The sequence below is a fragment of the Caenorhabditis remanei genome, chromosome IV (genome assembly GCF_010183535.1).
Source record: "Caenorhabditis remanei strain PX506 chromosome IV, whole genome shotgun sequence".
Taxonomy (NCBI): domain Eukaryota; kingdom Metazoa; phylum Nematoda; class Chromadorea; order Rhabditida; family Rhabditidae; genus Caenorhabditis; species Caenorhabditis remanei.
The window spans coordinates 25,405,336-25,427,830 of NC_071331.1; the positions used below are offsets into that span (position 1 = coordinate 25,405,336).

Below are 22,495 nucleotides of genomic sequence, written 5' to 3' on the forward strand. Positions count from 1 at the left end.
GACGGATGGGTAATAATTTTGTACAAAATTTCTGATTAGAGCGCGTTTGCATAAGTAGTCTGGACCTCATTGAGTTTGCTTCCAATGCATTTCTTTTAAAATTCCACAATATTTTGTCGCCTCGTGTTTTCAGTTCAACTTTTATCGTTTCACCTCTTCCATCCTTCTTCATGCTTATTGTTGTTTAATGTCAACATTTGTTTCACTCGTCACCAATATCCTCCTCTGTTGACATGCACAATTCACAATTTCATCACTTTTTAATTCACTCTCTTTCTGTTAATGTTGGAATATTTCATTCATATTATCCGTTCTTCTACACCATTGCATCTTTTCTTTATTTATTTATTAAATACGATCACAAGTATCGTGCAAGAAAGAAACAAAGAATTACCAAGATAATATATGCATCAGAGAGAGTTAATCTTCTATTCTCAAAAAAAGCCAAACTGTGTTAGTTTTCTCTTCTGCTATTCAATCTTTGTATCGACTGTGATTTGCATACCCACGTTTTATACCCAAAAATGTATTGTCTGTTGAATGCAAAGAACCGCATCAACATATTTTCTGACAGCCCTGTGCTCACTATTTTCCGTTCGTCTAGGTGTTTGTCGGCTTCATCCCCTCGCTTGTTTTCTCTGAAACAAAATTTATTGTTATGTATTACCTAATAAAAACATGGCATTGTTTTTAAAATTAGATTCTTTATTTCTTATGTTTACTAAAAGTTATGAGTCTTCCGTTCTGGAAACTTAGAAACTATTAACTAGTCGTGGCTCAACACTTGCTTCCATTTAAAGTTGTACCTTCCCTTCAGCTGTTGTAGCTTCCTTTCTTCTGAAAAAAGTCAATTCCGTATTCACTTTTTTTTGGGGTTTGTTCCGTTTTGTTGAATTTGTTCCGTACGGTTTCCAAAACACATTATATGTATCAAACAAAAATGATGTCTTGTTGAGAACAAACAAATCGTTTGGCTACATATAATTCTTCTTTCATGTTTTTTTTTAAACTATGAGTCATGCCAATGTTTCTAGTAAACTATGGCTTTGAGACGTTTTGAAAGTTGACATTTGAAAACCAAGTCAATTGGGAACTTTTTTAAAAACGTCAAGGTTATTTGGCCTCGCTCATGACTTGAACGTTGGTTTTTGGAATCCCCACATAAATTTCGATTAAAACACACTTTTTGAAACAGAAAGGTAATTTTAATACAACCAATAGTTGTATCTATTTTTCTCTTTTGCCTTTTCAATTGGTGTTTTTTTCATTAAAAACAATACAAATTTGTTTTTATTAGATTCTCAACCACTTTGAATTTTCAAAAATACATGTGTAGTTATGACGATAGAGGGACAGCCACACCAAAATCTGTAATTTGTTGTTATTCCTTCTCTTCTTGTCTACAATTTGCTCGGTTCTGTCTGTTTTTCTCCATTTCCAACGTCTATTGATGACAACACAGAGATGAGGAGACAGACTCCGTCTCTAGGTCTCTAAGACGGCCGACATCTGGACATGCGGAGCAGAAAACAAGAAATGAGGCTCCAATCACATTTCGACCACGCTCGTTTTTGACATTTTGCAAAAAAAAACTAGATTAAAAGTTCAAGAATCCTAACACTTTACAAAAGAACAATCAATTTTATTATATTTCCAAATTTTTTCTGTCTTATTTTCTCAGTTTTTTACTCCCTTTTCTGAGCCAAATTTCCCATGTCCCTTCTCACAGATACAAAGTCCATGTCTTTTTGATTTTTTAATCCATAAGCTCTTCCATTCCGTTTTTCCCATTCCCATTCCCTCGACATGCTCCTAGCAACAAAATGTACATAATCCCCCAACGTCGTTCTCAGGTACTCCTAGATACACATTGTGATGTTAACTAGATTAGACAACGAGAGTCGTCGGAAAAATGGGATCGATAGTGGAAGAGGGAGAGCTTTCATCACAGAGTTGTCACTGGCAACATAGAGGAGAGGGTCTGAGTAGAAGTAGAAGAGGAGCACAATCGATACGAGAGTTGGGTAGTTGGGCGGCTCCAGACACTCTGAGGAGAGTAGACTGATGTGGGGTGTTGTTGAGTATTCCTAGGATAAGAATGAGATAGACGGTTAGTAATAGTAATATAAGTTAAGAGTTATCAACTTTGCGCTCACGAACCACGCACAGTTCAAGACTTCAAGACTAGAGTTTGATTGTCTTAGCTTACTAACGTCAAGGATCTTGGTGTCCATTTACGAGACATGGGGGTAGATTTACGGGACTCAGTGTGCAAATTTACAAAGCTTAGTGTAGGTGTACGAGGCGCTGTGTGGATTTACAAAGGTACAGTACCCCAAAGTAAGCCGACCCCTTGCAGAATTAAGGAGTATTAGTTTACGGGACTCACTTCAGTGTGTAGGTTTACGAGACTTGGTATATATTTACGGAGAGACTCTAGTGTAGATTTACGAGAAAGTAAATCTGAATTCCTCAAAAGTCCTCCCCAAAAACGCCGTTCAATTGAACTGCTAAGCAATACAAATATTTTCCAGATACTACTTTTGACAACGGTATGGCTTTGCATGAGTTTTAACATTTTGAATTTTCCTTTGAGTAAGAGTTTTTCCTTTTGCAATTTATCATTTATGAGCATTGCACAATTTGCTCAAACCCTGAGAATCTGAAAGATATATTTAAATTTATTCTACTACCAAAAATACGTCATAGCTCACTTCATTTCAATTCCTGTCAAATTTAGAAACCAGATTCAGAGTCTTCTCTAGCTATCTGTCACTGTTGCCTATTTTTCTTTTTTTCGTTTTGTCAACTAGCAAATATGACACCCCTTCTCTAATTAGTCTTCACTTCTTATGCTTGATGTCTTCTTTTTTGATGCAACCTACTCACTTCTAAATTTTAGGGTAAACCACTAGATCCAGAATGTCTGATGATGATGAAGAAGTAATCGTGCCCGCGGCTCCCGTCACTGTAGACGAAATGAGAGCAGCTGAGAATCAAGTACGGGCGGTCATGCAATTCATACCAATCAAGGAGTGAGTTTTTTTTAAATTTTTGAGTACTACTGAAAGAAATATTTCCAGAAAACACGTACTTTTCGATCGCGACGAGCCAGTTCAACATCGAGTACGTATCAACGGCACGGTATCCAGAACAGCAGTAGCGGAGGAAACTCCCTACCGCCTATCCAAAATGACAATCTCGCGAGGGGAAGATTTGAGATTTTCGGTTGTGCAAGAGGGCTCTACGGACACTTATGAATGGATTCTACACGCAGACATAACGCATAAATCAAAGCTTGATCAATCGGGAAATGTGGTGGAAACGAAACAGACGACAGTGTTACCTGGGGCTAAACTAGATCGATTGGGCATTTTGATTCAGTTTTATACGGAAAAGTCGACGTGTCAATTTCAGAAGTTGACGATTAAGGTTGGTTTGGATTAATTCAAACTTATATTTATTCTGTAGAAGTCCCTATAGGTTGACATTAAAGACCCATACAGTACTGTGCAAAAATATACTAACTTCGATCGTTTTCAGTGGAAATTATCCAACTTTGAGAGTGTGTCATGGTAATTCTGATTGTCACACCTTGTAGTTTTTAATGGACCGTAGGGATAAAAATAGGGGTCCATTTTTGTAGTTGACCACTTTTTTGTACCAGCACTCCCTAGCAAGTTACATATGGACAAAATAATTTCTCCCTCAAATAGACCAGTTCCAGTGCAAAACAGTGCGATTTTTGAGCTGTTGTTTTTAAACGACCATAACCCTTTAGAGATTGTCCCTACAAAAAAGTTACATGTTTCCAGGGATACCCTCAAATATGGCCAGCCGGTAAACGGCTCAATGTCAGGCAGCTCGCTATGGAGCTCCCTCACAACGAAAATTTTAATACAGTATTGTTCAACGTCTTCCGCTCGATTCGTAGAGCATCAGTGGAAGAGGTTTCATTGAACGTATCGGCGGCAGTATTTGTGCATATTGGAAAGGATAAATTGGTAAGATTCCCTAACGTCTTTAGAGCTTTCTTATACACAATTGTTGTTTCCAGCTGAAAAGACCAGCTCTCCACTTGACACTCGACAAGTTTCATATCCAAGCAATTAGAGATATCCAAACAAAATGGTGTAGTTTATCAGTGGGCAGCAAACTTCTGCCAAAGGAGGACTGGAAAGAATTACTTGAGGTGAGTCTAGAAGAGATACAGAGAAGCTAGAGCGTCTTGTTATCTGCGCTCCCTTCCTTCATCTTTGAAGGTGTATATCTTAAAAGTTAGACATGCTATTAAATTTTTTCTATAACAATCATAATTATGTATTTGATTTCAGTACTACCTCACAAAGAAGCAAGCAGGTTGGTTTCTGCAAATCGAGTTGGACATTCACCCTTATCTTTCGCTTCATCAACTTGCAGCGGAATTCAATTGGGAGCTGAGAAGATTTAAGGATAAGTGAGTCGATATCCGGATTGACAGACATACTTACTTTGGTTTAACAGGGTATGCTGCCATCAAGTAGCTCGAAATAACACTGAAGTAGTTCTCTACTTTGAAAACAACTACGTAGTACTCGAAACGGTGAATCCGGGAGCAGTAGGGTAGGTTAAAAAATAGAGGGTTAAAAACAATTAATCTATTCATTTTTTAAGAAAACCATTACCAAAACGCTTCAATTTGGAAATTATGAACAAGATTATCGCTCATCTTCCTATTATTGAAAGGTAGGTAGAAATGTTGGCTGTTTCGACAAAGAATTGTCTTTTGGAAATTAAATGGTTTTTTCTCAAAGAATGGCCCTTTGACGGGAAACAAATTTTTTAGTGGTCTTTTGCTAAAACTTTGTGTTTTTCATGTTATTGGACTGTTTCATCAATGGTTTGAGTGTGAACTCTAAGGTCCGTGAGGTTTCCGGTCATAAGTTTGAGTTTGAGGAGCTGATGATTACTGCTTTTTTAGGTGTGAAAAATGCCCAAAAATGCCCAAAGCTAATGATTCATTTGATTTTAGATACTTAGATAACCAGACAGTTGCTTAAGCTCTTAGAAGTAGTGACCATACATATTGACAAAGGGACTTCAGAACTTGTTTCATTCTTTGAGCTAGGCACCATTCTTTGCCGATACAGCCGAAATGTTTTCAAACAAAAATATGTATTTAATTTCAGAGACATGATAAAAAATGACTTGTTCTGGGAAGCGGACATCCCTTCTGTTTACGACGCCATCCTTGTGAATTTTAATAAATTGGAACTTCAGATTGAGAAAGACGTTGAAAAGGTTGACAGTGAACTGGCGGCTTGTCGTAGATTGGAAACGTTGTTCAAGCATCCGAAGACCATTACGGACAGCTTGATAATCTATGTAAGCTGGGTGTGGTTGTTCAGAACAATTTTTGATTTAGACAGTTTAGAAGTGCGCACTTTCATGTTCTCTGTACTTTTAGCTCAGAGGGCTTAAAAGTTGTGAGCTTGTTAGAAAAGGAATTTTTTCAGAGCTACTCCGAGCATTTCCTGAACCTTCCAAGCATAATCAATGTTCGTATCTTGATTCTGATCCATCACGATCCGTATCCGAAGGAGTTTTTTGGAAAGTTCAACGGCGTACAGACACTTTACTACGCCTCGTTAGAAAGTATAAAAAATGTACAAGCCTTGGTAAGTTGATTTAAGCTGAAACCTACGACAAGTCATTACTCACTTTTAATTACAGAATTGCAAGATCGATTATGAGAGTCCATCTAGGCAAATTCCTCGTGAAGCTATGAACCAGCTAAGAAACAATCTGAAAAAGCAGCTGGAGGAAGATGATAAAATCGTTGGTTGCAATTGTGACAACTGTGTCGAGTGCATCAGCAGAGGCCACTATGAACAGTTGAAAGAAAATCCAGAGGTCCACGGCGAAGATAACCCAGAAACCGTTGATCTCAATTCTGAACACCATAATGAGCCCATCAACGAAGATCACTATGAGGAGGAGCACACTGAAGAAGAGAATGAAATCGTTGATTGCATTTTTGACAACTGCGTCGAGAGCATCAACGGCGGCCACTCTGGGCAGCTAGATGAGAATCCAGAGGTCCACAGCAAAGATAAACCAAAAATTGCCGGCTGCATCTGTGACAAATGTGTCAAGCAAACGACTATCGACGAGCCACAAGAAAATCCCGAGGGCTATAATGAGGCTAACACAGAAACCTATGCTCCTACTTTTGCACACGACCTAGATAGATCCCGTTCCCCCACGCCGGTTTACACACGTTCAGGATCCCCATGGCTCGAAGAACTGCAAAGCGATGAGCCATCTGCTAAACGATCACGCTTGGAGCGATCGGATAATCAACCTAGATACCGCCATAAAGGTTCAAAATCTCAAAGTCCGCAAAGATCTGGCAGCATGGAGATAGTTGAAAACTCCCAGAAGGTTCCTCCAAGTATTCCAAAACCCATCGAATCGCCTGTTCCCACTCCAAACCCTGCTATCCCGGAGCTATTTGACGTCAACCTACTAGACCTGGAGCTTCCTGCAAGTATTCCAAGATTCTTAGAAGAGCCACCAGTTTTCACTCAACCGGAACTACTTGAAGACAATCTAGGCACACTTGCTTTGGAGCTTCCTACGAGTATTCCAAGATTCATTGAGGAGCCTTTACCAGTTTGTGTTCCACGTTACCAGTTTGTGTTCCACAACCATCAGGGATCAGCCAATACTGAAGAATGCTTCTCTCCAATTTATAGCAACAACCCGGAGGAGGAGTATTGGGAGCACTAAACCTGTCTAGCCATTTAATTTGGCCCTCATTTTCAGGTCATCATTTCCGGTTCCCTGTTTTCTTATCGTAAATTTTTCTGTCTATGGTACTTATATCATCTATATGGGTTCTTCAATTGTTTCCTAAATCCCGATTGTCTTCCTGAATTCCCTCCACTCTCCTTTAAGCATTCCTGTCCTCATCTGTCTTACTTTTGGTCTACAAACATTTTTTGAATCCTGATTGTCTTATTACTTCTCCCGTTGCTTAACCTATACCTCCCTTTTTTGATATCCTTTATTCCTTCTTTTTTTTTCAACTTTAAAAAATCGTATTCCTTTCCTGAAATTTTCCGCATTTTTCAAGTTTCACAGCTTCATTATCTCTTTAAACGCAACATTTCCCAAATTTAAATGTTAGCTGTCCTCGGATCCAATGTTTTTTTTTTTAATTTCACCTATACATTTCTCATTGGCGCTTCTCGACCCATCTTCACCCGTTTCTACAAAAAATTAAAGTTAAGTCCTTATTTTCATCGAATATTTTCTAACATTGTTAAGCCTATTAACGAGATCCTCTGTCCCGTTTTCCAGTTTTCTTGCTTTATCAATTTATTAACACCTACATTTTTCAATGCTTCCTTCTCATGGCTTTTTACAAACTTCCCCTTCAATATATACTGCGCTTTTCTACCCATCATCACACATTCTTCTATTGACTCTCATGTCAAAAAATACAAGTTCTCTAACTGATCCTGATAAATCATATCCAACAGCTATATTTCCTATAATTAGCTGTCTTCGTGTTGAATGTTTTTGTTTTCACCTAATGTTTAACTAATTCTTGACTTTTATTCTTTCAAGCACGTTTTTTGGCGCTCCTCTCACTGTTTTTTTAAGTTGTTCGAAACCTTTCAACTTGGTTTTCATTCTTATCATCTTGATCCATTCCTTCAATTCAATCCCCTATTTCTTTTCATGCCACCAACTAATTTTCTGATATGAACGCTCCTCGGACACATCTTTACCCAATTTTGAAATGTTTCTCCTCAAAAACTATGACACTTTCTTATATTTCATTCTATCTAATTGTAAATTAATATTATCTTTTTTTTCTGCCCACTGTGGAACACTTGGGATCATGATCTCAGTTCCCCTTTCATTTATTTCATCTTGTCCCAATGCAGTATCTTTATTTCGCTTTCAGTGTGATTGATTATCCATTTATCCATTACACACCTGAAAATCCTCTCTTTGTGATATTTTGTTATTTTTTTCTGCTTTTTTCTCAGCAACTGATAATTTTTAAGCAATAATTGCTAGTAACCTCCCACATTCCTAGATAACACCCATTCTGAATTGTAAGCTGTAACTATGACCCTCTGATTTTCGACTTCTCCCTATTTCTTCAACCGATTCATTTTTGCATAATCAAAAAAATTCCCAACTCCTTGTCAATTTCGTTCGTTTGCCCCCCTCATTTGTGATAATTGACATGTCTTCATAACGATTGATGCAATAAACGTATTTATTTGGAAAAAATGTGTTCAAGCTTGAATCTAGGGGAAGATTTATAGGTTAAATTAAAATGTTACATTTATTGATTGGTAGAATACAGAAAAGTGACTCGAGGTCAGGTAAAGTCCTTCAAGAGACAAAATCTGATAAGTACAATCGGGTAGGTTATAGCTGTACTTTAACAAAATCTCGTCAGGCATTTCAGTTTTTATTACAGCAGTAGTGATAAGCCTTCATAAACATCGTTTCTGGAAAAGGGCAGTTCCAAAAATTGCTGAGTGAGCATTAGTTGACCATTCTGCAAAAACCAAGTTCCTTATCTACTGTCAATATTCTGTTGTTTCAGACAACCTTCCCTCTTTATATACAAATAGGTGTGCCATCTCCTCCCATCCTAAGTTTTCTTACTGATAAGTACGTGCGAATGACTCGATCAAATAAACAGAATGATAATCGATTGGAGCTCCAAAACTTTTTTCTGCAAAAATATGTACACTGTAATGTGTGTGTAAGCTTGCTGTACCGCATATCCCAAAATGTTTGGTTTCAGTGATTTTGAGATAATAAGATATTCCTGTGAGAAACGGGTGCCGCCGCCACCGCCGTAGGTCAAATTAGTACTTTCTCGCGGGCGAGGGAAGAGCATTTACAAATATTTGTTCACCTTCTTTTCGATTTTCCCTCTTTCTCTGCGACTCTATCTCTTTTCTCTTTAGATTTTAGTTTTTAGTTTTCCCATACTGTCTGCCGAGTTGGAGTAATGGAACCATCGACTTCGGAGTTTGCTATTGATGTGAGTTCTGAGCTTGAAAAATCTAGAGAAATAAATTTGGTACATTTCTCGACGTACTTTGTCACGTTGACCGGTCTATATTCAAATTTTCACAACATTTTCCCATTTTCACTCAATTTTGAGTCGTATTTCCAGTTTATTGGAATAATCTCCAACGAAAACTACTCGGGACTTGATGACTTTGGACGCACCGACTTTTTGAGGATCTATGACAAGGCGAAGGTAAGATTTTTTTTTCTTTTTTTTTTTTTCGAAAAAAACAAGATTTTCCCTAAAATTGTGCGATTGATAGTGATATCGGTTATGCGCCATAACTTCATGACCTTACCTCAGTCCACTCATCTCTTTGTAGCCAAGATAATTTTTGCTGTTCTTGAGTACCTTGATTTTCTGACTACACGAGTTTGCTGTCTTTAAAGACGTATATTTGAAAACCTACTTGATCTTTCAAAAAGATATCACCTACAAAATTGTTCAACATAAAATTTTACACATTTTACATGTTACCAATGTTTCAATAGCTTGAGATATAATTCTAGCTCTTATATATCTCTAGCCTCCAGAACTATCAAAAAGTTATCAACTACAAAAATGTAGCTCTGGACATACTCTTTCCAACCAATATAATTTTGAACCATTTTGACTTCTAGGGATTTCGTGACTGGATCTTAAACTAACACTACTTTAAACTTAAGAAAATATTTTCTGCACAATCAATGTATATTTGGAAAATTCCTGACTTCCTCTCGCTTCTCCCAGAAATCCAACTCCATCAAAACCGTGACCAACCTCGATGTGAACTTCCGATCGTTTGCTCTACAAGTTCTACATGATAAAATTGTGGTTGTCGACAGGAAAACTGTAAGCTATAAATAATTAATGGTTTTTGGTCACTCCACCATTGTTTACCTTGGTTTGGTAAACTAAAGAATAAATAAAAGTATTGGAACACTAGACTCTTTTATTGAAACTTTCTAATCTTGAATTTCAGAAAAAATGTCCATTCGAGGTGTCGATCCCACTAATATTCTCGTGCGGATCGTTGTCGGAGGACGGTTTGGTGTTGTTCACGTTCAACATTGCTCCGTATCAGGGGAATCTGAATTACCGGGATCTGTTAGTTTTGGCACTTCCGGATGAGGTACAGTTCTGTAATTTTTGGCTTCACAAACAGTTTTTGTTCAGAAAACAGCGGAGAAGCTATCAGAAGAATTGAATTCGAAATTTGCTCGCTTCGCCGAACAACAACTTCAGACTGCTTCGCGTGAGTCTTTGATTTCTTTTTTCATTTTTTTTGTTGTGTGAATTTCCAATTTTGACATTCATTAAAAATGTATTAAAATCGGGAAAAGGGGAAGTTTTGGCTGAGAATAGAACTGACTAAGGAAGGCTCCCGAGTGACCGTGGAGTTATAGGACGTCCTTTTTATCATTGGAATGCTGAGAGCACGCTGATTCGAAACATATATATTCAGTTTTTGCCCTACAAAAATGTAGCTCTAGACATGCTTTTTCCAATCAATATTGAACCATTTTGACTCCAATTTCGGCTCTTATAGCGACGCCCGTTCTTGAAATATAATTGTCCAAAGTTTAAGTTAGCTCCTCTATGTCTCTGGATTCATATCTCTTCACCCTCAATAGCTATCAAAAAATGGAATATTACAAAAATGTAGCTCTACTCCTACTCAACACAGTCCATATAATTTTTGACCCCCCACGATTCCAATTAACATTGTTTGATCTTCCCCTCCCTTATCATCATTACCTATCATCAATTATACATCTGAATTCGAACAAACCCATACCGAAATCGGGGTGTTGTTGACCATCAAGTATCCTTTCTTCTTCATATATCAAGACATTCCCACCTTCTTTGCTTCTCTATCCACATTCCAATCGGTACACACTATTTCGTTCTTTTCCTCGAGAGAGAGAGTTCTTTGTGTCTCTCTCCTCCTTTTCTCATACATCACAGAAACTTTCGTCTTTTCTCTCTTTTCTTATTTTTTCACGTTTTTTTTTGCATTTTTTTGCAGTTTTGAGGAGTAATTTGGAGAGTTTAGCTAATTAGAAGTGAACTTTTTAAAATTTCAGCTAATTTCGATTAGAAATTGACTAATTTGTGTGTGGTTCCTTAGATCATTATCATTTTGAAAAAATCTTCACCCAATTTTTGTTTTTAGGCAAATCAAAACCCTAGAGAAAATTCTCAATTTTTGTCTTTAAAAATTCTCAAAGTTTTTAAAACCACTTTAAAATTATGTTTTGCCACAAAATTATTAATTCTGAAGATCTGTAACGGCAGCCACTATGGTCCCGTTATTTTGAATTTATGTTTTTGTGTAGATTAAGTCTAGGGCTACATTTTTGTAGTTGACAACTTTTTTATAGCTATTGAGGATTTGGAGATATGATAGACGCAGAGAAGCAAGGGCGTCTCGTTTCGCTCTCCTTCTCTCTTCGCTCTCTTTCTCTCTTTACTTTCAACGTTAATATCTCAAGAACCGGTAGTAATGTCAAAAAGTTATTCATTGCATAACTAATCACTGTAAAATTCTACATATGTTGCTATAAAGCAATTTTTGATAACTATAAAACTCACTGAGATATAAGCCTTTTAAAAGTTAAAGGAGAGAGAAACACTTTGAACGCGTATATCTCCCTAGCCTTTAGTGCTATCAAGAAGTTGTAAACTAACAAAATATGAAGAATTTTATGCTAATAATTTTGAAAGTTAACAATTTTTTGGTCGCACCGCCTGTTTTTGAGATATAAGTCTTCTAAGTTGCGATGTGAAGGAGTGCGCGGAGACAACGAGACACTCTTGCTTCTCTACGTCTATCATATCTCTCCACCCTCAACTCCTTTCAAAAAATGGTCAATTACAAACATGTACCATTATAAACTTGGCACAATTTGAAACCCACCCCGTCTCTATAATCCCCCTCTAGACAGTGTCCAAAACCAGTTCTCCCTTCCCCCTCTCGCTCACCCTGCTGCCCCATCCAATTTTATTGCCGTTTTCCAAACTTTTAAACCCTTCCAAACCTATCCTTTGCAAAACTTCATAAATACATTTTGTATGATATCAAAGGCCGCTAATCCGCAATCCGTGCCATAAAAAAAGAACTTTGGAATTTTTTTTAGTTGCAACCCAACAATAACATGTTTTGATGTGGCGGCGACAAGACTAAATCGAAATGTTTGTATTTCTTTCTTTTTTTGAGTAGTCGGAAGTTAGTTGGGGGGACATCAGAGAGATGGCTAGTTTTCCAGTTTTACTCTCTCTAGTTCTCTGCGTATCTCACTCTCTCGTCGTTCCTATTGTTAGAGGGGGGAACAGAGACATACAATTAGACCACTGATAATAATCATAAGACTTGTCAATTTATTTGGTTGTTACTGGGGCGCCTAAGACGCGTTTATGAAACCTTAAACGCGCCTGGTACGCCAGATCCCTTTAGTTCCCGACTGGAGTGTGTTTGACGCGTTTTTAAATTTTAAACTTGAATCTCAATTATTTACTAAACAATGTCTTCATTTCAGGCCACACAAAATCGTTGTCTTCATTGGAAGCGTGAGTTTTCTTCTTTTTTCAAATTTTAAGTATGAGAATTAAACTTTCAAAATTTATAGCTTTCATTTAAGCTAGAAACCGTTAATTTTGGATAATTTGGAGCCCAGTCAATTTTTTCGTACAAAAAGTTTTTAGCACATTCTGAGATGTTGCCATCATGTGTATAGTAGACTAAACTCTTAAAATTTATATTGGTTGTGTAGATCACACCTATGGTTAATTTTTGGTAATTGACAACTTTTTGATAGGTATTGAGGGTAGAGAGATATAAGAAGCGCAGGGACTCGGTAAACTCGTTCAACTTTCTGCAGCATGTCTGCCGACTTTCTGCAGCATCTCTGGCGACAGTATGTAAACCATCAACAGAGAGTTTATTTATTTATTTATTTATTTATTGAATACGATCTCGAGTATCGTGAAAGTAAGAAAAGAAAAGAATATACAGAAAATATGAGCATCAGGGGAGGAGTTAGACGGGATGTTAAATGCCAAGAAAAAGACAAAAGAATAGCTATCGTAGTGGGATCAGTTAGGAGAGATGGGCGGTCGGTCAGAGCTGATGGCAACGCGGCTAAGTGTGCGGTGAATAAAGAAGTTGCGCCTAGTTTTAGTTTTTCCTGCTTTCCAGTGGAATGTGTTGTTACTGCGTGTTTTAGTGAATGTGTTGGTCGTGAAGAAGTCTTCAGTGTTAATATCAATTTTGCCTAGTTGCATTTTGAGAATCATTTTGTAGTCTGTTGTTTGTCTGCGGTGCTCCAGAGAGGCTAGGCCATATTTGTCGTTACGTTGATTGGCTGACAAGTAGTCCGGGTCGGATGGTGTAAGATACCTCCCGATCTGTCTGCTGAGGAGGCGGCGTGTGAACGAATTTTGAATAGATTCAATTGCCCTGATATCGCATTTTTTGTACGGGCTGCTTACTTCCGTTCCATACTCTAGAACTGGTCTAATGAAGGTTTTATACAAAAGAGTCATGATTTTAGAGTCTTTACTATTGTATTTAGTAAATATTTGGGAGACGAGGAATTTAGCTGCGTTGGTGGCCTTGTGCCAATGTTCACTGAAGTCAAGTTTGGGGCTTATGAGGAACCCAAGATCTCTTATCAGTGTTTTCTGACCAACAGTAATACCGTCTATAGTGTAGGTATTCATAGCTCTTCTGTTGCCTAGGGTAATGCATTCGGTTTTACTATTGTTCAAGTCTAATTTTGCTTTTTTGGACCATAGAATTACAGAATCTATAGCTAATTGGAGACGATTAGGAAGAGAGTTAGAATCTGAGTTGGAGAAGGAGGCATAAATTTTTAGGTCGTCTGCAAACTGACGGCATTTGACTCCAGGTGGTAACGTTTTTGGGACATCATTGACGAAAATGCCGAAAAGAATGGGGGATAGGACTGAACCTTGCGGGACTCCGCATAGTGCCTTACGTTTAGCTGAATATGATGCTGAATATGAAGAGTTGCCAAAGATGCTGCAGAAAGTCGGCAGACATGCTGTAGAAAGTGAAGCCAATCCTTCATTAAACCCTCCCAATATTACGAAACAATGAAATGAAAAACAATTTATTAAATTAAAGAGTTTTATTAAATTAAATTAAAGAGACAATTAAAAAATGAAATATACGAGTCATCAGAGTGATTTCATCCATGAATATTCGTGGGACACATTAACATAAACCTGTAGAAGTACTTGAGAGTTTGTTCCTTCAAGCGAATCTGAAAATATTTTTTGTTTTGAATATAAGAAACAATTCCTCACTTGTTCACCATGGCCTATCGAATGCAGTCGTTTCACTCCTTTTCCGATTAATCTGCAAGAAAAAAATGTTGGTTTTTGTGGGGAGACTGTTTTTAATTTAGTCATGTGTGCGAGCATACTTGCGAGCAGTTTTCAAAGCATTATGTGTCTGACCGCGGGTCTGTACACTCATTTACATTTTTTCAAAATTGGATTTCAATACATACAAATACAATACTTGTCCAGAAACCGCACCTTTTTAGCAAAAAAAACCGTCTTTCTGTGAGATATCTGTGAGTTTGCCAGAAATATTTCGACCTTCGTAACGTCAAACTGTGTATGTTTCGCCCAAACAATATAATTTTCCAGGGATAGATTTTTAGAGAAAATACGATTATAAACTCGTAAAAATGACTATATTGTTGTGTACTTTTTTCTTTTATTACTCCGTATTTGTAAACCGTGATATTCTCACATCCCTTTTGAATATTTACCTCATTTTCCTGTGACTACCAGTTACAGCTGGAATATGATCATATGTATCTCCACTGATACCCGGCCCTTTCACCGCTCCAACTAGCACCGTCTGTTCCAACAAAATCTCCACTTCCCAATGAATATCGTCCTTTTCTCTATTCCATGACTTTCCTTGTGCTGAAAACAAGATCCGTTTAAGTTAAAGTCAGAAAACCATTAAAAAAATAACGAAATCGGTTTAAAATTGAAAAAAAATTAGAAAAATCTCATGAAAAAAAAGCTCAGAAGCACGCAACGCGGACACGCTTCGCTTGAAAATTGCTCCAGACAGTTGGGGGCACCCTCCAATTTGCTACAGAAAGTCGGGGGCACCCACACGATATCCCTAAAAGAGAGGAGAGGTTGCAAGTTGCTGCAGAAAGTTGCGAGTATAAAGACCGACAATCAGGTCGTACGCCTACCGTAGTTCAACTAGCTGTAGAAAGTCAGAGAACCATGCCAAATTTCTCCAGAAAGTCGCCAGAACCTCTAAATTGCTGCAGAAAGTTGAACGAGTTTACCGAGGAGGATAGACAGTATAGTTGTCAGTCTGCGCGCCCGCTCTCACACTGCAACTTAGGACGCTTATATCTCAAGAACGGGCGGTGCTATTTAAAAGTTGTTAACTACAAAAATGTAGCCCTAGTCTTGATCTACACAACGTATATAAATTTGGAATATTTTGACAACACGGATTCCGTGACGGGATCCGAAATATCTCAGATTTTCAACACACTGTGAGCATAGCCTAGTGTTATCACATGACCCATACATTAATCCAAACCTTATTAAAAACGTTCCAGATCCTCTCCACTTCCCAACCTCGACACGCCTCTAACCGAATCAAGTCATCAATCATCGGTTGTCAACAAAGCGATCAATGAGGTATGTGTCCCCCCAGTCAGTTTGAAAACGTTTGAAAAGAAAACTCACATTTTGTATCAATCAAATGTTATTGGCTATATAATTTTCTATAATGGAAAGTCAAGGTAGCCTAGTCCAGCAAACGCGCTCCACCACAGTCTTGTCCAGTAGAGCGCACTTCATTTGCGTCGTTCTAACCCTACATAGCTGACACATCCCTCAACAATTACCGAACGGCGAGACCGCCCGATTTTTTTTTCGGTCATAGATCATAAAAAGATGAGGAGAAATAACAATTTTTGACGGAAAGGTGGTGGCGTTTTTTGAGTTTTTGATCCCACTTCCCTCTGATTTTGAAGAAAAATGAGAAATCTTGGAAGTGCTCCAAATTTACTGAAAATTGTGATTTCCACTGAAAATCACTAAATCTCTAGCAGTCAAAATAATATAAAGTTATATTGGTTGAAAAGAAAAATTCTAGAGCTACATTTTTGTAGTTAACCATGATTTGATAGCTATTGAGGATAGAGAGATATGGGAGACGCAGAGAAGCTAGGGTGTCTAGTTGTCTGCGCATACTCTTTCTGCTAAACTTCAAAAGGGTATATCTCAACAAGGGACGGTGCTATCAAAAAATTGTAAACTAACAAAATGTGAAACATGTTACGCTGATAATTCTGGCAGTTAACAGTTTTTTAATAGCACCGCCCATTCTTTAGATATAAGCGTTCTAAGTTGCGATGGGAGAGAGCGCGCGCAGACAACTAGACACCGTAGCTTCCCTGCGTCTATTTTATCTCTCTACCCTCAGTTCCTATCAAAAAATGGTCAATTACAAAAATGTAGCTCTATTCATGCTCTACACAGTAACTATGAATTTGAAATGATCAGACATTTTGAATCATCTCAAAATTTTGCAAGAAAAATTTTTCCTTGTCAGTGTTATACATAGCTTCTGACACACACTCACAACCACTATTTCCAGTCTCTTGTTATTCTTAAAATATGTGACCCCCACTCTCTTTGCCACCACGTCAATCCACCAAAGAACATAACACTCCTCCAAAAATGTGCACAAAATTTTTTTCTCTGAAAAACTTTTTTCCAAGAGAACACATGTTCATACATACACTGCACCATCACGATTCATCAACTTTTCTTTCAAAAAAAGTTGTTTTCTTGTTTTCTCTGAGTCTCTCGTCTCTCTATATCACTCGTTTTAATCCCTCTCTCCGTCTCTTTCTTCTTTTTTCTTTTCAACTTGCATATAAATTCCCATTGTTGTTTTTTTTTGTGTGAGTTGGGTTCTTTTTTTTGAAAATGTTGAATTTCACATGAAATGCGCTCTGTTGATTCTTTTTCACGGACTTTCTAGAGACAAGTGTGTTCTATTGATAATTTAGCAAAGCAACTTGAATCTTTTGTTGTAGAGAGCATGATGATTCTCCCAGTAAACCGTTTTTAAAGCCGCATATCTCAAAACCTAGCAAATATACCATAAAATTATTAACTATCAAAATATTCAGCATAAAATTCTACACATTTTATTAGTTGACAGTTTCTTGATAGCACCAAACCTCGAGAAGATACGGGCGGTCAAAGAAAAAAGTGGAGAAAAGCGACTCAGAAAGCTAGAGCGTTCTCGTTTCTCTGCGTCTCTCTTCAACTTGAGCCGCCCGTATCTCCTTAGGGTGTAAAGCTATCAAAAAGTTGTCAATTAATAAAATGTAGAGCTTAAAATTCTACACATTTTATTAGTTGACAACTTTTTGATAGCACCGCCCTTTGTGGAGATATAAGTGTTCTAAGTTGCGATGGGAGAGAGCGCGCGCGCAGACAACTAGACACCCTAGCTTCTCTGAGTCTCTCACATCTCTCTACCCTTTATAGCTATCAAATAATAGTCAATTAGAAAAATGTAGCTCTAGAAATTATCTTTCCAACCAATGTAAATTTGAATCATTTTGACTAATATGTAGGGATTTCGTGACGGGATCTCAAAGTCTATCGCCAAGATTTCTGCACATTTTAAAATATATCTGGCGCACTTCTGACGCGTTTCCATGAGACCTTAAATATTCATCATTTTCTCCTTCCTCTTAGCTTTTCGTCATTTTTCCAACATCTATCTCCCTCTTTCCTTGTTTATCCCCTCATTCCTCTCATTTCTCTCTATGTCTGCGTCTCTCCATCCGCCAATCTCTCTCTCCACTGCCCATATACTACTACTAATCGAGCCCGCCCGTACCGCTTTCTCTCACTCACTCATTTCGCATTTTTCCTTGTTTATTATACCTTTTTCTCACCACTCTACTCATTCCTGGGAAAAAAGAAAAACCTGGCGTGTCGTTAGTCGCGCCTTTTTTGTTGTAGTCTGTAGTCTGCAAGTGGTGATGGATTCTTAGCTGTTTTGATGATCAGATGGTCAGTCCGCTCTACTGAACTATGAGAGTTCGGTAGAGCGCATTTGCTAGACCTAGACTCAATGCCTAAGAAATCAAAGTCTAATCCGTTCTAATCTCATGATGAAGCCCTTTGAATCGAACTTTTGGGATTTCAGTGGTGTCTGGCGTTCCTTGGACGCGTTTTTCAGTCCGAGTCCAGTAGAGCGAATTCGCATTATGCAATCGCTGAAAACTGCGATTTTCGTGATTTTCAACTCGAAAAACATTTTTTTGAAGTTTTCTAGTTTTTTTTCACGATTTCTTTAGAAAAATGCTGAATTTTGCTCAAAAACTGCGTAAATTTCAAATTTATTCAGTTTTTACGAAAAAAAACTAAGAATTCGAAATTTTAACGACCGAGGACTAGTTTTTCAGAATTTGGGTTTCAAGGCCACCAACTATAAAATTAGTTTTTGACCGAATTTTTTGTAAAATGGTTTAAAAAAGTTCAATAGAGCACGCTTGCACATATTCCTCCATTTAAATCGCTGGCGCGCCTTTGGCACCCCGCAGACAACTAATCAGTCTGCATCTCTCTCCCTCTCTTATCCGTACCGCGCAAAAAAATTTTTTCGTTTTCTTCAAGAACTAATTTTCGTGTCCCCCCTTCCCCTCATCTACTTTAGTCTCATTCTTCCTCATAGAGGCGAAAGAGGACATTCGGCTAGTCTCCCTTGTCACTGCTAATAAGCTCAGGAGGCTCCGCCCACTTTTTGGAAAGAAGGGCGGCTCCAAGGATTAGTAGACACTCCTTGATACATTTGTATTATGCAAATTCTTTTAGACAAGAAAAATCTTTAAAAAAAACTAATTTTTTCAGTTTCTTTTTCTTCTGAAGAGGGGTTTGGGTGCCCCCCCCCCCCCCCCCCCCCCCATCACCGGAGGAGGGGAGACACCGAATCCAATTTCATTTTCCCTTTTTCTTCTTCTTCGTTTTTTCTTGTTGTCCCCCCACCGCTTCTCGATCCCTTTCTCATTTTCTTCCCCTAAATTGCATAGGAAAATTCTAGACGAAAATGGTTTAATTGGGAAAAGTGGGCGGAGCCTAAACTCAGAATTTCAAAATTTTCAAAAATTCTCCATCTTCGCTTAATTATATTAACGTGATTTGGAGAGCTGTCAAAAGGTGGGCGGAGCCTAAGGCTATAAGGCTTCTATTACAAATCTATGTTTAGCAGTAAATGTTAAAATTGCGCTCAAATGAGAAAAATTGACTTTAGAGCGCACTGTTCATATTTTGAGATTTTCAGAGGTCACTTTCCTAAACTAAGACATAATAACTCACACTTGAATCAAATTTTCCACAAGAAACCGATATGACTGGAAAGCCTAACAATAAGACGTGAGGATTCAGAATCTCTTTATAAAATTCACCTAGCGTCAAAATGAAAGCAGATTGCAACAATTTTCAGAACTACCTTGGCTGAAAATCGCTGTAACTCGTTTATTTATACGCTAGGTGAATTTTATAATGAGACTCTGAACCCTCACGTCTTCAGCTTTTCAGGGATGCAGGTTTTTTGGAAAAATTTTGATATAATGGCGAGTTTTTCCTTAGTTTAGGTAAGTGACCTCTGAAAATCTCAAACTTTGGAAAATGCGCTCTAAAGGCAATTTCGCTCCATCTCTACTCATTAAATTCTTCCTATTCCAATTCCAATTTCCCAAAATAGAATGAAAAATTCTTCAATTCTTCATCTTATTTTTATGATGGAGGACAGTGAAGCGGAAGGACTAGTGGTGGGGAATGCTCATTAAAATTTCTCAAATTTTTCGCTTCTCCAATTTATTTATTGATCTCTCTTCCTCTCTTATTCTCCCCAAGAAGCTCCTATACTCATTTTCTTTTTTCCCGTAAAAGGAGAGAAAAAATACTAATCTTGGTGGTTTTTTTTTCGCGCGCTCCCTTTCCCTTCCTTCTCTCTTTTTTTCCGTTTTTAGCCCTGAGGGCACCACACACGCAACATTTCTCTACATCTATCTCTCTTGCTGACCCCTCTTCGCAGAGAGGAGGCACCCAGATTATCACTTGTGTTTCTTTTTTCCCTGTTTGAATGCAAACTTTTTTTTGTTGTGTTACGTCATTTTTCACTTTTTTCCGCCTATTTTGGGTTGATTGGCTAGACTTGTTGAAGGACTCTTCACTAGATTCATGTCAGTTTTTTTCTGAGATTTCAGTCTAGGAGACAACTATCGCACGGTTTTTGAGTGAATCATGTCGTAGTTTATTTCCGATTTTCTCTTTTTGGAGTTTTTAGACTAAAATTTTAAAATTTTACTCAAAATCATTCAAAGCGGAAGGATTAGACTAGTTTGGCCTGAAAAGTACTTGATAAAAGAATAAATGTTGATTTTATCAGTTTTTGAAGCGAAAATATCAGTTTTTACTAAAAAAAAAATACAGAATTTTGGGTTTTTTCAACAGTTTATTTAAAAAAAATATCATATTTTCTTTCAAATTTGATCTATAAAACCCCTCGAAAATGCCGAATAATAATCGAAAGAACCAGAAAAAAAGACTTCTGTTTTGATCTACCGAATCCCCTCGAATAATTCCAAAAAAATCATCGGAACAACCAAAAATGTATTTTTTTGTCATTTTTCCAGAAATCTTGTTTTTAACCGGATTTCTCTTGTGTTTCACGAGTTTTTTGGTGATTTTTTGTAACGAATTGAAATTTTTGAACAAAAATTATCATTTTTAAGTCCAAAAATATAGTCTTCCGTTTTTTTTTTCACCTGAAAATCCATCTGAAAAAGTAACATTCTGAAACCGCCAATTTTCAATTTGCTCGTAATTTCCAATGCCTACTCCGCGGGTTTCTCTTTCGGTGTTTGCGTACCCAAAATACCGCGAATTTAAAATTAATTATTTTATCATCGGAATTTTCACATTTTTCTCAATTTCCCAGTATTAAAATCCACATTTTTGCAGGTGCTCTCATGTCTCCGTCCCGAAGAGGTTCCCCACTTCCGCGAAATCATCAAAAAGTACAATTCGGGTGAGGCGAATGTGAAGATTTTCGCTCAAAAGCTCGTCGAGTTGCTGGGTCCCGGCAGGAAGAAGCGGCTTTCATGTGAGTGAACAATACAATTTCCTGTTCCAATTTTGTTTGAAAAAAAGCGGAGAAAAACGAGAGAATTTGCAGACCTGAAACATGTGTTGAGAGCCGACGACATTCCTCAATTCGACTCGGCAATTCTGTGAGATTGGAACTGGGTGAGTGGTGGAAATATTTATAAATAAATAAATTATTTTTTATTTCAGGGAGTTTCTGGAGCACCTCAACGGGGAAATCACGACGGATTTTGGATTTTTTATTTTGAATTTTGCTTTTTCTCACTCAAAACTTTTCGCAAAAATAGCGATTTTTCATTTTTCAAAATTTGAATTTTTCAACTTGAAAATGACCTCGACCCATTTTTTCATCAAATTAACAGTTTTTATCCGAATTTTCACAATTTTAGGATTTTTCTCACTAAAAAATAGCTCATTTTCTATAATTTTAAAGTCAAAAACTTCCGGATTATTAGAATTTAGAGCATTTTTCACCGATTTTTGGTGTTTTCGAGGTGAAAATTGGTCGCAATTTGCATTTTTTCAACCTGAAAATGACAAAAATCAGTTTCATCCGAATTTTTACTATTTTTAGTTCAAGTCTCTACTTTTGTGAAGATTTCTACCCGATTTTAGCTTTTTTTCAGTCAATTTTAGTCAAATTTTGATAATTTTCAAGCCAAATTTTGTGAAAATCACAGTTTTCCGTTCAAAAACTTCTGAGAATTACCAAAAAATAAAAATAATTAATTGAGTTTTGCCTAAAATATGTCACTTAAAGCATTTTTACTGATTCTTGGTTTTTTCGTGATGAAAATCTGTATTTTTTCAACTTGAAAATGACAAAAATGTTTCAAAAATGGCCAAAATCGACCCATTTTATCAAGAAAAGCACAGTTTTTATCCGAATTTTCACTATTTTTAGTAAAAATCATTATTTTTGTTGAGATTTACAGCCGATTTAAGCTCGTTTTCAGTTAATTTTACACGAATTTTTAGGTCTTTGAAGCAAAATTTCGTTAAAATCACAGTTATTTGTCAAAAGTTGAATTTGAACTCATTCTTTTGTAATTTTCTGCAACTTTTCGTCAAAATTTCGATATTCCATCAAATCTTTACTGATTTTTCCACCGATTCTTCAATATTTATTTACTTTGAATCTCGTTTTCGTCTATTTTTCCAGTTTTTAACTGAAAAATGGTCTTTACCTCAATTTCCGTGAATTTTTCCCTC

General features: G+C 37.2%; 3 protein-coding genes across 3 annotated transcripts; 2 read left to right on the forward strand and 1 right to left on the reverse strand.

Moving 5' to 3' along the window:
• Window positions 1–2,922: 2,922 nt before the first annotated feature.
• GCK72_016296 (uncharacterized protein) lies at window positions 2,923–6,771 on the forward strand (the record flags this gene model as incomplete). The annotated part of the gene is made up of 10 exons (XM_053731433.1): window positions 2,923–3,035; window positions 3,084–3,432; window positions 3,816–4,004; window positions 4,058–4,192; window positions 4,335–4,456; window positions 4,504–4,602; window positions 4,654–4,725; window positions 5,169–5,364; window positions 5,496–5,657; window positions 5,713–6,771. 10 exons carry the CDS (start codon window positions 2,923–2,925, stop codon window positions 6,769–6,771), a joined length of 2,496 nt encoding a protein of 831 aa, XP_053586205.1.
• Window positions 6,772–9,028: 2,257 nt separating this feature from the next.
• Window positions 9,029–21,412, forward strand: GCK72_016297 (uncharacterized protein; the record flags this gene model as incomplete). The annotated part of the gene is made up of 8 exons (XM_053731434.1): window positions 9,029–9,061; window positions 9,197–9,283; window positions 10,053–10,202; window positions 10,247–10,325; window positions 12,610–12,640; window positions 15,700–15,781; window positions 21,140–21,281; window positions 21,354–21,412. 8 exons carry the CDS (start codon window positions 9,029–9,031, stop codon window positions 21,410–21,412), a joined length of 663 nt encoding a protein of 220 aa, XP_053586206.1.
• GCK72_016298 (uncharacterized protein) lies at window positions 14,284–15,755 on the reverse strand (the record flags this gene model as incomplete). Its single annotated transcript, XM_053731435.1, has 4 exons — window positions 14,284–14,358; window positions 14,402–14,453; window positions 14,875–15,034; window positions 15,719–15,755. 4 exons carry the CDS (start codon window positions 15,753–15,755, stop codon window positions 14,284–14,286), a joined length of 324 nt encoding a protein of 107 aa, XP_053586207.1.
• Window positions 21,413–22,495: the final 1,083 nt, after the last annotated feature.